Source organism: Sphaeramia orbicularis, unplaced genomic scaffold, assembly GCF_902148855.1.
Source record: "Sphaeramia orbicularis unplaced genomic scaffold, fSphaOr1.1, whole genome shotgun sequence".
NCBI classification, from domain to species: Eukaryota; Metazoa; Chordata; class Actinopteri; order Kurtiformes; family Apogonidae; genus Sphaeramia; species Sphaeramia orbicularis.
Genome location: NW_021941450.1, coordinates 505,056 through 521,434, shown reverse-complemented (window position 1 = coordinate 521,434; position 16,379 = coordinate 505,056). Strand labels below are relative to the sequence as shown.

General features: G+C 41.4%; 1 protein-coding gene across 1 annotated transcript in view; it reads right to left on the bottom strand.

The window, feature by feature from the left end:
- Nucleotides 1-16,379, bottom strand: part of LOC115415788 (partitioning defective 3 homolog) — a gene marked incomplete at its 3' end in the record, with an annotated part of 98,072 nt that overhangs the window by 67,351 nt on the left and 14,342 nt on the right. The window contains exon 5 of the mRNA XM_030129426.1: nucleotides 2,841-3,229. Within this exon, the coding sequence (XP_029985286.1) occupies nucleotides 2,841-3,229 (389 nt within the window). The remainder of the gene's footprint in view (nucleotides 1-2,840; nucleotides 3,230-16,379) is intronic.

Sequence of the window (16,379 nt, the reverse complement as noted above, 5' to 3'; positions counted from 1 at the left end):
ACCCTAACCCTGTGGACCAGCTCAGACCTAACCCTAACCCTGTGGACCTGCTCAGACCTAACCCTAACCCTAACCCTGTGGACCTGCTCAGACCTAACCCTAACCCTGTGGACCTGCTCAGACCTAACCCTAACCCTGTGGACCTGCTCAGACCTAACCCTAACCCTGTGGACCTGCTCAGACCTAACCCTAACCCTGTGGACCTGCTCAGACCTAACCCTAACCCTAACCCTGTGGACCTGCTCAGACCTAACCCTAACCCTGTGGACCTGCTCAGACCTAACCCTAACCCTGTGGACCTGCTCAGACCTAACCCTAACCCTGTGGACCTGCTCAGACCTAACCCTAACCCGAACCCTGTGGACCTGCTCAGACCTAACCCTAACCCTGTGGACCTGCTCAGACCTAACCCTAACCCTGTGGACCTGCTCAGACCTAACCCTAACCCTAACCCTGTGGACCTGCTCAGACCTAACCCTAACCCTAACCCTGTGGACCTGCTCAGACCTAACCCTAACCCTGTGGACCCGCTCAGACCTAACCCTAACCCTGTGGACCTGCTCAGACCTAACCCTAACCCTGTGGACCTGCTCAGACCTAACCCTAACCCGAACCCTGTGGACCTGCTCAGACCTAACCCTAACCCTGTGGACCTGCTCAGACCTAACCCTAACCCTAACCCTGTGGACCTGCTCAGACCTAACCCTAACCCTGTGGACCTGCTCAGACCTAACCCTAACCCTGTGGACCTGCTCAGACCTAACCCTAACCCTAACCCTGTGGACCTGCTCAGACCTAACCCTAACCCTGTGGACCTGCTCAGGTGGAATGTTAGTCCAGGTTGGTCTGATGGTGTCCTTCAGCTCTTCTGTTTTGGTGGATCTGCTGTCTCTGGTCTGCCTCTGGACAGTCCTCCACAGGTTCTCTCTGGGTTCAGCTCAGTTTTCTGCTCCATCAGTCCCAGTAACACCAGGGTCTTGGTACCAGCTTTGGTTCCTTTAACAGTGCGGGCAGGAGCCAAGTCCTGCTGGAAAAGGAAATCAGCATCTGCAGAAAGTTTAAAGTCAGCAGAAGGAAGCAGGAAGTGTTCTAAAATGTCCTGGTAGATGGGGGTGTGGACTGTGGACCTCAGAAAACACAGTGGACCAACACCAGCAGATGCCATGGAGGACCAAACCAGCACAGACTGTGGACAGTCCACAGTCCTCTGTTCAGATGAAAGTCCATTTTTCATGTCATTTGGAAATCCAGGTCCCAGAGTCTAGAGGAGGAGAGAGGAGCAGAACCCACGCTGAAGTCCAGTGGGAGTTACCTTTTAGTATCTGGTCCCCAGTCCTGGAACCTCAGCGGAAGTGACACCAAAAAAATAGGACCAGGTACCAGATTCCAGGTCCTTTTTCAGAATGGAAACGCGAAGAGGCCGAGTCGAGCCAGTTCCGTGTAGTGGAAACGCGGCATATGAGTGTCATGTGGACAGGGGTGGTTCTGTCAGCGTTTGGGGGGGGGGGGTTATTTTAGAACCCTGGGGTAGAAGAGGAAGAGAAAAGGCCTGATGTGGGTGTTTTCACTGTTGTGTTTGTGTCCTGACCGGAGCTCCGAACCCAGAACAGGGAACACCTGGGCGCAGACGCCGGCGGCATACGGAGCAGCGCCGTCAGCCTCTGAGCCGTGGCATTTGACAGCAGGCACACGGACCGGCTGTTTCCTAGCAACCACCCCTGTGGTCCTCAGACCTGGCACCCACACCTGGACCGGCGTTGGCAGGGTTGTGGACCACCTGCGCCAGCTGTCAATCAAACTCCACTCCAAGGACAGCAGGGAAACTCCACCCCCTGAATGCACCTGGACCCGTTTATGGTACTGAACGCCCACCCCAGTATTGACGGGTTCACATCTGCACCTGAACTGGGTTTGTCCACCAGAACCAGACAGGCCTTTCCACTAGGGCTGCACCGGGGCACTAGTTTGGACTGAACCGTTTGGGTTCAGGGCCTTCGATACAATATGGAGGTGCAGGGGCGCCACTACCATCTGTGGGCCCCATGAAAGTATACATGTCGTGGACCCTTCATAAAGTTCATAAAGTCAGAATATTCTCAATCTGTTGGACTGGGGGGGGGGGGGGGTCCGTACATAACGTCACATACGCTAGCATGAAACGAAACAGAAACTTGAAATGCTTTCAGTGTCTGACTCCAGACTTGTATTCAGTTGTATTCACAACTTCTTACCTGTATCCACTGGACCCCCTCCACTGCTCTATGCCCCCCCCCCCCAAAATACTGGGCCCCATGAATTTGTCATGTAAACACCCCCCCCCACCACCATCGACGCCCCAGCAGAGGTGTACAAAACGAATACATGTGAAGGATGCCAACACTCTGGAAGCAGGTGGACACAAACAGAACCCATGGGCGGGGTTTCCCCTGTGGAGCAGAGCTGATGCCAACAAAAACAAAACAAACTACGGAGCACCCCCCCCCACACACACACACACACACACACACTGTAGTGAAAACATACTGAACCCAACCCTGTCTGTTCTGTTACAGCCCTGCTGTCCACATGAAAGAACACAAGTTCAAAATGTGTTCATACGTTCAAAAACACTGGAGGTTTTTGAACATGTACTTGGAATACATGCATTTATATCATTTATATAAGTGGTAATACTACTACTAATACTAACAGAAATACTACTACTACTACTAATGATAATACTACTGATAGAATATGTGCATTCATCTATAGATGCGTTGCACCAGTGTAGTTAATGTTCTTTGAACGTCTTCTGATTATTCAATCTTTTATCGTATATCATTGAACCTTTTCAAACTCACCTTTCTTCAGCTGAATGTTGAGCCTCCTCCCCACCTTTTTGGTATAACCTGCCGTTGGGGCGGAGTTCAGCCCCTTCTGAGGGGAGAGGGCGTGGCCTGTGGGAGGCTTGGCCGCCGACACCGCCGGGTGAGTCAGGGGCGGGTACCCGTCGTTCTGGTCCGGGTGGGGGTGCGTTTGGGAGCCGTGCCTGGACATCCTGTGGGGGGTGCGGTCCACGGCGCTGGACACGGTGCTGCCGCTCAGGGAGTCCGGGCTGAAGCGACCCGAGGCGTACGCCGGGTTCCTGTCGGCGTGGGACAGCTGCTCGTAGTGGGCCTTCATGGACGACGGAACCACGTGGAACATGATGACGGGAGAACGCATGGCCTGACGGAACATGTTCTGGGCTCTGAGGAAAGACGGGGGGGTAAGGGGGGCAGACAGACAGGGAAGGGGGGCACCATAAGACCGGAATTTGTATCTTTAATTCCTACATACTTAAATGATTTCAGTTTGATTCCATTATTATAAAATGTTCAGTATATTCTACACTGTAAAAAAAAAAAAAAAAAAAAAACTGTAAAAAAAAAAAAACAGTATTATTCCAGCAGCAGGGGCACCGAAAAAATACTGTAAAATAACAGAAAATAATCATCTCATAAAAATACAGTAATTTTCCATAATTCAAATACAGTTTTTTGCCCTAACTTTACATGAGATTTTACATATTGTTTGACTTTTTAATGTTTAATAAAGAATATTTACATGTATTAAAACAATCCAATTCCCTATAAATATAGATATAAATAATTTTCAGTGAGACTCAGTTGTCCAATCCACTGATAAAAACTGTATTTGGACAGTTTATCAGTGCTTATACATGTTATACATTCACAAAAATACATTTATTCAACATTTTTGTTGTGAAACCTCCTGTAATTACACAAGATATTTGTCAATGAACAAACAAGTCTGGTTCAACTGACAGAACTAATACTTCTGTTACCGTTAACTGTCAGTAATTTTATCTCATTTTATTTATTAATTTTTTTTTTTTACAGCATTAAACTTTAAATTAACAGTTTAATCTCATAAATAGAAAATAAATATTTGTGAATTTATGATACATTTGCAAATGTATTTTAACTGTATTTTTCAGTGAAAAAAAATTCTTTTAAAAAAATGAAATTTTTTGGTTATTCAGTTACAGTTTTTTCCTGTTATTTTACATTTGACATGTAAAATCACAGTCTGTTTTTGTCATTTCATTGATATTTTCCTGCATCTGAAAAATACAGGAAAAATCTGTAAAATAAACAGTGAAAATTCTGTAATTCCTTATAATAATATAAAGAATAATTCCTTTAAGAAAAAGCATGTGAAAAACCTGAAAAAACTGAAGTTTGTTAGTAAATAAATAAATAAAGTGCAGTTTTAACAATATTCTGCCTCAATTTATCACTTATACATTTGTATTAAACACAGTGTTACACAAACATGTGGAAACAGGCAGAATGTTGGTAAAAATTTGGAGTTTGTAACTAAAATAAGAAGAATTTCTCATTCAATTTCTTGGTAGTTTTTCGAGGTTTTTCGAGGAAAAAATACTGTAAAATAACAGAAAATCCATTATTTTACAGTATTTTTTCGGCACCCCTGCTGCCGGAATAATACTGTTACTGTTAGGGATGTCTGATAATATCGGCCCACCGATATTATCGGCCCGATATTGGCATAAAAATGTAATATCGGTATCGTTTTTTTTTCATTTCATTTCATTAAAACCGATAAAATAATGCCTTGATTTCACCGGCATTTACTGACGCATAAATGAAGCATTGTTTGTAGCTGAAAGAAATGTGCAGTTTTCAAAACTGTACAGTAGAGTTGCCACACTGTAATAGACTCATGGAGGGAGGGAGAGAAAAGAAATAAATACGGCATTTTTTCCACAACTTAACTCTTTCTTCGCCAATGACCAGATTTTCCGTCACTCCGTGTTTTCACTGTTAGACTGTAGCTGAAGCTGTTGCGGATCGTGTGAATTACTTTCCTTAGTCCAAAAACAAACAGTTAAGCAGCTTTTTTGTAAAATGACGGACCGGGTTTAATGTTTTCACACTGGAGTCTCCGTATCCCATGGCAACGCATCCAGCGTCAGTCACTGAATGAGGAAATGCAGACTGTGCAGGAACCGCACACAGTTTCAAAAACCTTAAAGATGATTATGGAGACAGAGTCTGACAGTTCAGTATGTGATGGAGCTACAGAAGAACCATTTAGAGACAGGAACGGAGAAACAGAAGGTGAGGGAGACGGACACGGAACACGGGAACACGGAGCGGCTCAGGTCCGACACCAAGTGTGTGTGTGTGGGGGGGGGGGGGGGGGGGGGGACGGAGCGACACAGAGAAAATGACAGACAGGAGGAAGAGAGAAGAGACATTTGTAGAGGACATTCAAGGAGAAGACAGACACACAGACATGGGACAGACAAAGGACAGCTAGTGTTCATCTGTTAGAGTGAGTTCAGATTCAGACTGAGGACACAGAACAGATTCAGCTGTAGAATGTCAGCAGGACACAGGGAAGACACTGTGGGATTTGGCTGGAGTAGGAAAGAAATACATACATATATTCATACACAGATAAATAACTAGATGTCCATAGAATTATTTACAGAACAAACACAGCAGCTGGTCCAACAGGAGGACCTGGTCCAACAGGAGGACCTGGTCCAACAGGAGGACCTGGTCCAACAGGAGGACCTGGTCCAACAGGAGGACATGGTGCAGCCAAGGAAAGGCCAGAAATCTACAGTATTTAGTGAATTTGTTTCTTTTTTTCTTGAAAATGAGGAATATTGAAGTGTTTATATAAAAAAACTAAACTACTATGTGTTAGACTTATAACTGATGTATGTAAATGTGATAAGTTTAGAAGGAACCTGGTGCTTTAGAAGATGTTTGGTCTAAAGTTTGGTGTAGATTCCTCTAATATTTTGTGGAATGATGGGATATCTTAGAGCTGTTTGTTACTATTACTCATGTTATTATTATTTTATTTTGTGATTTGGAATACAGTGTTACTGTCGGTAAATGAGAAAGAGTCAAAAATGTAAATAGGAAATCAATTTTATCTTGAAAATCAATTTCTTTGGGAAAAAAATGCAGTTTTCTCATTTTTTTGCTCAAAATTCAGTTTTTTCCTGAAAATGACCAATATTCAAATGTTCATATCTCACGAACGAACGAAGATAGAATAAAATCGTTTCTTGTGTTTAAAAGTTGAAGTTCTTTTCTTTCTTTTGATGTATTCAGTGTTCACATACTCCTAACACAACATTTTCAGTCAGCCTCCAAAGATTAGTGAAAATGACCAAAAAGGCTGGCACTGGCTACCAACTCAGTGGAAAATGTTCTGGAGGGAAAGAGTTCAGCTGAAGTATGTGTTCTGTGCACAGACAGAGTTTACATTTAAAAGCCTTGTTGCATTTGAGAATGCATCCAATGGGGCATCACAATAAAATTAGGCATGATGTGTTCATTCCATGACAGGAGATATGTGATGTTACCTAAAATTGGTTTAATATCCCACATATATCGGCAGCGGTATCGGTAGATATCGGAATCGGAAATTAAGCGTTGGACAATATCGGCATATCGGTTTTTGGCAAAAAAGCCAATATCGGACATCCCTAGTTACTGTTTTTATTTTTTACAGTGTATAATCCCCTCATTTGGCTCCAGATGAAGGAGACCTCTATCTGTCGGATAGTTTGCAGACCCCCCCATGTACAGTAGGTGTGAACAGAAGTGTATGTCGGCTGTCATCGCTCTGAACACTGGAGCCTTGTTAGCACCACCTGTTTCAATAAAACACCACTTCAGTACAACCCCCCCACCCCCAACAGCTGAGGCTAAAAATGCCAGGGCCTCCACCGTTGCTAAAGCCCCCCCCCCCCCCCCCCGACCCTCCTGTCACATTCCACTGCTGTTTTTTCCCAGACACTAATAATGTTTCCTGGGGAGGATCATCTTTATGATTTCACACTGGATTCAGAGCCAGACAAGATGTAATACCCCCCCACCCCCCCACTCCCCCCACCCTCAGGGAAATACAGTTCAAGGACAAAAGCCACTGTTGATTCACTCGTTCCAACAGAGTTCATGAAAATGCCTTCCATTACAGACTTATTCCCCAGTAACAGGGTGGACGTGATGAGATTAAAATACAATCAAACAAATTACACCAAAAATACGTCCTTTAACACCTGAAGTTACAATTAGTCTGAATAATTTAAATATAAGATAACTGGACAATCTACAACTATGGCCCCAATCTGCTGCAGGTCAGTCCTGTCCTGGTTCCAGTGCAGAAGGTTTATTCATGTCTGCAGACGTAACTGTGTCGAAAACTACGGAGGTTAATCTGTCTGATCAGATTCTGAATGAGAAAAGCCTTTGAATTTCTAGTGCTGATTTTTTTTGCACTGAAATGAAGTATGAGAATGTTTTTGTCTCTGAATTCAACTATGTCCATAAATTTAGAATTAAAAAAATTCAGATATAAAAAATTCCGATCACACATCTGGGACACCAAGGATAAGCACTGATTCTATCTCAAGTTGAACCGACAGCCAGCCAATCCAGTTACGTTAGGTTGGTCATGTGACACCGATGCAGGAAGCACAGATGTCGGATCTGAATTTTTTGCATCTGAATTTTTTGCATTTTTTTTTTCAGGTTATTCACACCGTTTTTGTTCAGAGTTGTAAATGTAAATATTTTTATAATTCAATGTTTGTTTGTTTTTTGCACTTAAACAAAAGAAAAGTTTGCAGTTGTCATTATTTAAGCTAGTGTACTGGTCCGGCCCAGCTGAGATCCAACTGGGCTGAATGTGGAACCTGAACTAAAATGAGTGTGACACCCCTGGTCTATGTGCACAAGTGTGTGTTTGTGTATATGACAGATACACACACGTTTGTGTATATGACAGACACATGTTTGTGTATATGACAGACACACGTTTGTGTATATGACAGATACACACACGTTTGTGTATATGACAGACACATGTTTGTGTATATGACAGACACACGTTTGTGTATATGACAGACACACACACGTTTGTGTATATGACAGATACACACACGTTTGTGTATATGACAGACACACACATGTTTGTGTATATGACAGACACACGTTTGTGTATATGACAGACACACACGTTTGTGTATATGACAGACACACACGTTTGTGTATATGACAGACACACGTTTGTGTATATGACAGACACACGTTTGTGTATATGACAGACACACACGTTTGTGTATATGACAGACACACGTTTGTGTATATGACAGACACACGTTTGTGTATATGACAGACACACGTTTGTGTATATGACAGACACACACGTTTGTGTATATGACAGACACACGTTTGTGTATATGACAGACACACACATTTGTGTATATGACAGACACACGTTTGTGTATATGACAGACACACACGTTTGTGTATATGACAGACACACACGTTTGTGTATATGACAGACACACGTTTGTGTATATGACAGACACACACATGTTTGTGTATATGACAGACACACACACGTTTGTGTATATGACAGATACACACACGTTTGTGTATATGACAGACACACGTTTGTGTATATGACAGACACACACACGTTTGTGTATATGACAGACACACACATGTTTGTGTATATGACAGACACACACACGTTTGTGTATATGACAGACACACACACGTTTGTGTATATGACAGACACACACGTTTGTGTATATGACAGACACACACATGTTTGTGTATATGACAGACACACATGTTTGTGTATATGACAGACACACACATTTGTGTATATGACAGACACACACGTTTGTGTATATGACAGACACACACGTTTGTGTATATGACAGACACACACGTTTGTGTATATGACAGACACACACGTTTGTGTATATGACAGACACATGTTTGTGTATATGACAGACACACACACGTTTGTGTATATGACAGACACACGTTTGTGTATATGACAGACACACACATGTTTGTGTATATGACAGACACACACATGTTTGTGTATATGACAGACACACACACGTTTGTGTATATGACAGACACACACGTTTGTGTATATGACAGACACACATGTTTGTGTATATGACAGACACACGTTTGTGTATATGACAGATACACACACGTTTGTGTATATGACAGACATATGTTTGTGTATATGACAGACACACACATGTTTGTGTATATGACAGACACACGTTTGTGTATATGACAGACACACACGTTTGTGTATATGACAGACACACACGTTTGTGTATATGACAGACACACGTTTGTGTATATGACAGACACACGTTTGTGTATATGACAGACACACACATGTTTGTGTATATGACAGACACACACACGTTTGTGTATATGACAGACACACGTTTGTGTATATGACAGACACACACATTTGTGTATATGACAGACACACGTTTGTGTATATGACAGACACACACGTTTGTGTATATGACAGACACACGTTTGTGTATATGACAGACACACGTTTGTGTATATGACAGACACACACATGTTTGTGTATATGACAGACACACACACGTTTGTGTATATGACAGATACACACACGTTTGTGTATATGACAGACACACGTTTGTGTATATGACAGACACACACACGTTTGTGTATATGACAGACACACACATGTTTGTGTATATGACAGACACACACACGTTTGTGTATATGACAGACACACACACGTTTGTGTATATGACAGACACACACGTTTGTGTATATGACAGACACACACATGTTTGTGTATATGACAGACACACATGTTTGTGTATATGACAGACACACACATTTGTGTATATGACAGACACACACGTTTGTGTATATGACAGACACACACATGTTTGTGTATATGACAGACACACACGTTTGTGTATATGACAGACACACATGTTTGTGTATATGACAGACACACACACGTTTGTGTATATGACAGACACACACGTTTGTGTATATGACAGACACATGTTTGTGTATATGACAGACACACACACGTTTGTGTATATGACAGACACACGTTTGTGTATATGACAGACACACACATGTTTGTGTATATGACAGACACACACATGTTTGTGTATATGACAGACACACACACGTTTGTGTATATGACAGACACACACGTTTGTGTATATGACAGACACACACATTTGTGTATATGACAGACACACACACGTTTGTGTATATGACAGACACACGTTTGTGTATATGACAGACACATGTTTGTGTATATGACAGACACACACATGTTTGTGTATATGACAGACACACACATGTTTGTGTATATGACAGACACACACACGTTTGTGTATATGACAGACAGACACACGTTTGTGTATATGACAGACACACGTTTGTGTATATGACAGACACACACATGTTTGTGTATATGACAGACACACACGTTTGTGTATATGACAGATACACACACGTTTGTGTATATGACAGACACACGTTTGTGTATATGACAGACACACGTTTGTGTATATGACAGACACACACATGTTTGTGTATATGACAGACACACACATGTTTGTGTATATGACAGACACACATGTTTGTGTATATGACAGACACACACACGTTTGTGTATATGACAGACACACACACGTTTGTGTATATGACAGACACACACGTTTGTGTATATGACAGACACACACATGTTTGTGTATATGACAGACACACACATGTTTGTGTATATGACAGACACACACACGTTTGTGTATATGACAGACACACACACGTTTGTGTATATGACAGACACACACGTTTGTGTATATGACAGACACACACATGTTTGTGTATATGACAGACACACATGTTTGTGTATATGACAGACACACACATTTGTGTATATGACAGACACACACGTTTGTGTATATGACAGACACACACATGTTTGTGTATATGACAGACACACACATTTGTGTATATGACAGACACACATGTTTGTGTATATGACAGACACACACACGTTTGTGTATATGACAGACACACACGTTTGTGTATATGACAGACACACACATGTTTGTGTATATGACAGACACACACATGTTTGTGTATATGACAGACACACACGTTTGTGTATATGACAGACACACATGTTTGTGTATATGACAGACACACACGTTTGTGTATATGACAGACACACATGTTTGTGTATATGACAGACACACACACGTTTGTGTATATGACAGACACACACACGTTTGTGTATATGACAGACACACACATGTTGTGTATATGACAGACACACACATGTTTGTGTATATGACAGACACACACATGTTTGTGTATATGACAGACACACATGTTTGTGTATATGACAGACACACACACGTTTGTGTATATGACAGACACACACATGTTTGTGTATATGACAGACACACACATGTTTGTGTATATGACAGACACACACGTTTGTGTATATGACAGACACACATGTTTGTGTATATGACAGACACACACGTTTGTGTATATGACAGACACACACGTTTGTGTATATGACAGACACACGTTTGTGTATATGACAGACACACACATTTGTGTATATGACAGACACACGTTTGTGTATATGACAGACACACACGTTTGTGTATATGACAGACACACACGTTTGTGTATATGACAGACACACGTTTGTGTATATGACAGACACACACATGTTTGTGTATATGACAGACACACACACGTTTGTGTATATGACAGATACACACACGTTTGTGTATATGACAGACACACGTTTGTGTATATGACAGACACACACACGTTTGTGTATATGACAGACACACACATGTTTGTGTATATGACAGACACACACACGTTTGTGTATATGACAGACACACACACGTTTGTGTATATGACAGACACACACGTTTGTGTATATGACAGACACACACATGTTTGTGTATATGACAGACACACATGTTTGTGTATATGACAGACACACACATTTGTGTATATGACAGACACACACGTTTGTGTATATGACAGACACACACATGTTTGTGTATATGACAGACACACACGTTTGTGTATATGACAGACACACACGTTTGTGTATATGACAGACACATGTTTGTGTATATGACAGACACACACACGTTTGTGTATATGACAGACACACGTTTGTGTATATGACAGACACACACATGTTTGTGTATATGACAGACACACACATGTTTGTGTATATGACAGACACACACACGTTTGTGTATATGACAGACACACACGTTTGTGTATATGACAGACACACATGTTTGTGTATATGACAGACACACGTTTGTGTATATGACAGATACACACACGTTTGTGTATATGACAGACATATGTTTGTGTATATGACAGACACACACATGTTTGTGTATATGACAGACACACGTTTGTGTATATGACAGACACACACGTTTGTGTATATGACAGACACACACGTTTGTGTATATGACAGACACACGTTTGTGTATATGACAGACACACGTTTGTGTATATGACAGACACACACATGTTTGTGTATATGACAGACACACACACGTTTGTGTATATGACAGACACACGTTTGTGTATATGACAGACACACACATTTGTGTATATGACAGACACACGTTTGTGTATATGACAGACACACACGTTTGTGTATATGACAGACACACGTTTGTGTATATGACAGACACACGTTTGTGTATATGACAGACACACACATGTTTGTGTATATGACAGACACACACACGTTTGTGTATATGACAGATACACACACGTTTGTGTATATGACAGACACACGTTTGTGTATATGACAGACACACACACGTTTGTGTATATGACAGACACACACATGTTTGTGTATATGACAGACACACACACGTTTGTGTATATGACAGACACACACACGTTTGTGTATATGACAGACACACACGTTTGTGTATATGACAGACACACACATGTTTGTGTATATGACAGACACACATGTTTGTGTATATGACAGACACACACATTTGTGTATATGACAGACACACACGTTTGTGTATATGACAGACACACACATGTTTGTGTATATGACAGACACACACGTTTGTGTATATGACAGACACACATGTTTGTGTATATGACAGACACACACACGTTTGTGTATATGACAGACACACACGTTTGTGTATATGACAGACACATGTTTGTGTATATGACAGACACACACACGTTTGTGTATATGACAGACACACGTTTGTGTATATGACAGACACACACATGTTTGTGTATATGACAGACACACACATGTTTGTGTATATGACAGACACACACACGTTTGTGTATATGACAGACACACACGTTTGTGTATATGACAGACACACACATTTGTGTATATGACAGACACACACACGTTTGTGTATATGACAGACACACGTTTGTGTATATGACAGACACACACATGTTTGTGTATATGACAGACACACACATGTTTGTGTATATGACAGACACACACATGTTTGTGTATATGACAGACACACACACGTTTGTGTATATGACAGACAGACACACGTTTGTGTATATGACAGACACACGTTTGTGTATATGACAGACACACACATGTTTGTGTATATGACAGACACACACGTTTGTGTATATGACAGATACACACACGTTTGTGTATATGACAGACACACGTTTGTGTATATGACAGACACACGTTTGTGTATATGACAGACACACACATGTTTGTGTATATGACAGACACACACATGTTTGTGTATATGACAGACACACATGTTTGTGTATATGACAGACACACACACGTTTGTGTATATGACAGACACACACACGTTTGTGTATATGACAGACACACACGTTTGTGTATATGACAGACACACACATGTTTGTGTATATGACAGACACACACATGTTTGTGTATATGACAGACACACACACGTTTGTGTATATGACAGACACACACACGTTTGTGTATATGACAGACACACACGTTTGTGTATATGACAGACACACACATGTTTGTGTATATGACAGACACACATGTTTGTGTATATGACAGACACACACATTTGTGTATATGACAGACACACACGTTTGTGTATATGACAGACACACACATGTTTGTGTATATGACAGACACACACATTTGTGTATATGACAGACACACATGTTTGTGTATATGACAGACACACACACGTTTGTGTATATGACAGACACACACGTTTGTGTATATGACAGACACACACATGTTTGTGTATATGACAGACACACACATGTTTGTGTATATGACAGACACACACGTTTGTGTATATGACAGACACACACGTTTGTGTATATGACAGACACACACGTTTGTGTATATGACAGACACACATGTTTGTGTATATGACAGACACACACACGTTTGTGTATATGACAGACACACACACGTTTGTGTATATGACAGACACACACATGTTTGTGTATATGACAGACACACACATGTTTGTGTATATGACAGACACACATGTTTGTGTATATGACAGACACACACACGTTTGTGTATATGACAGACACACACATGTTTGTGTATATGACAGACACACACATGTTTGTGTATATGACAGACACACACGTTTGTGTATATGACAGACACACATGTTTGTGTATATGACAGACACACACGTTTGTGTATATGACAGACACACATGTTTGTGTATATGACAGACACACACACGTTTGTGTATATGACAGACACACACACGTTTGTGTATATGACAGACACACACATGTTTGTGTATATGACAGACACACACGTTTGTGTATATGACAGACACACACACGTTTGTGTATATGACAGACACACACATGTTTGTGTATATGACAGACACACACATGTTTGTGTATATGACAGACACACATGTTTGTGTATATGACAGACACACACGTTTGTGTATATGACAGACACACATGTTTGTGTATATGACAGACACACACACGTTTGTGTATATGACAGACACACACACGTTTGTGTATATGACAGACACACACATGTTTGTGTATATGACAGACACACACACGTTTGTGTATATGACAGACACACACGTTTGTGTATATGACAGACACACACGTTTGTGTATATGACAGACACACACGTTTGTGTATATGACAGACACACACACGTTTGTGTATATGACAGACACACACACGTTTGTGTATATGACAGACACACACGTTTGTGTATATGACAGACACACACGTTTGTGTATATGACAGACACACATGTTTGTGTATATGACAGACACACACATTTGTGTATATGACAGACACACACGTTTGTGTATATGACAGACACACACATGTTTGTGTATATGACAGACACACACATTTGTGTATATGACAGACACACATGTTTGTGTATATGACAGACACACACACGTTTGTGTATATGACAGACACACACGTTTGTGTATATGACAGACACACACATGTTTGTGTATATGACAGACACACACATGTTTGTGTATATGACAGACACACACGTTTGTGTATATGACAGACACACATGTTTGTGTATATGACAGACACACACGTTTGTGTATATGACAGACACACATGTTTGTGTATATGACAGACACACACACGTTTGTGTATATGACAGACACACACACGTTTGTGTATATGACAGACACACACAGTTTGTGTATATGACAGACACACACATGTTTGTGTATATGACAGACACACACGTTTGTGTATATGACAGACACACACACGTTTGTGTATATGACAGACACACACGTTTGTGTATATGACAGACACACACATGTATCAGAGTATGTGTTCACAAATACACCTTTAGGATCCAAAGCACAGAAAACATGTTTACATCAGAGGATCGGAGCTTTGAGTTCAGTGTGTAACACACAGAACATGTGCAGAGTGCAGGTGTGCATTCGGGGGTGGGGGGGTGGGGGGTGGCTTTGGTTAGGGTGCAAATGAAAACATGAGACAGCAGAGGGCTGAAAAGAAAAGGATGGAATGTTCCATTTATCCCACTGTTTCCACTGGAGTGGGTGGAGTTAGAGAAGAAGTTAAAGACACAAGTGGATAAAGACGACAGAGGAAACTGAAGCTGAGGAAACAACCGACAGGAGACACACAGACAGGTGAGGAGACACACAGACAGGTGAGGAGTTAAACACAGACAGGTGAGGAGTTATACAGACAGGTGAGGAGTTACAAACAGACAGGTGAGGAGTTAAACACAGACAGGTGAGGAGTTATACACAGACAGGTGAGGAGTTATACAGACAGGTGAGGAGTTAAACACAGACAGGTGAGGAGTTAAACACAGACAGGTGAGGAGTTAAACACAGACAGGTGAGGAGTTAAACACAGACAGGTGAGGAGTTACAAACAGACAGGTGAGGAGTTAAACACAGACAGGTGAGGAGTTAAACACAGACAGGTGAGGAG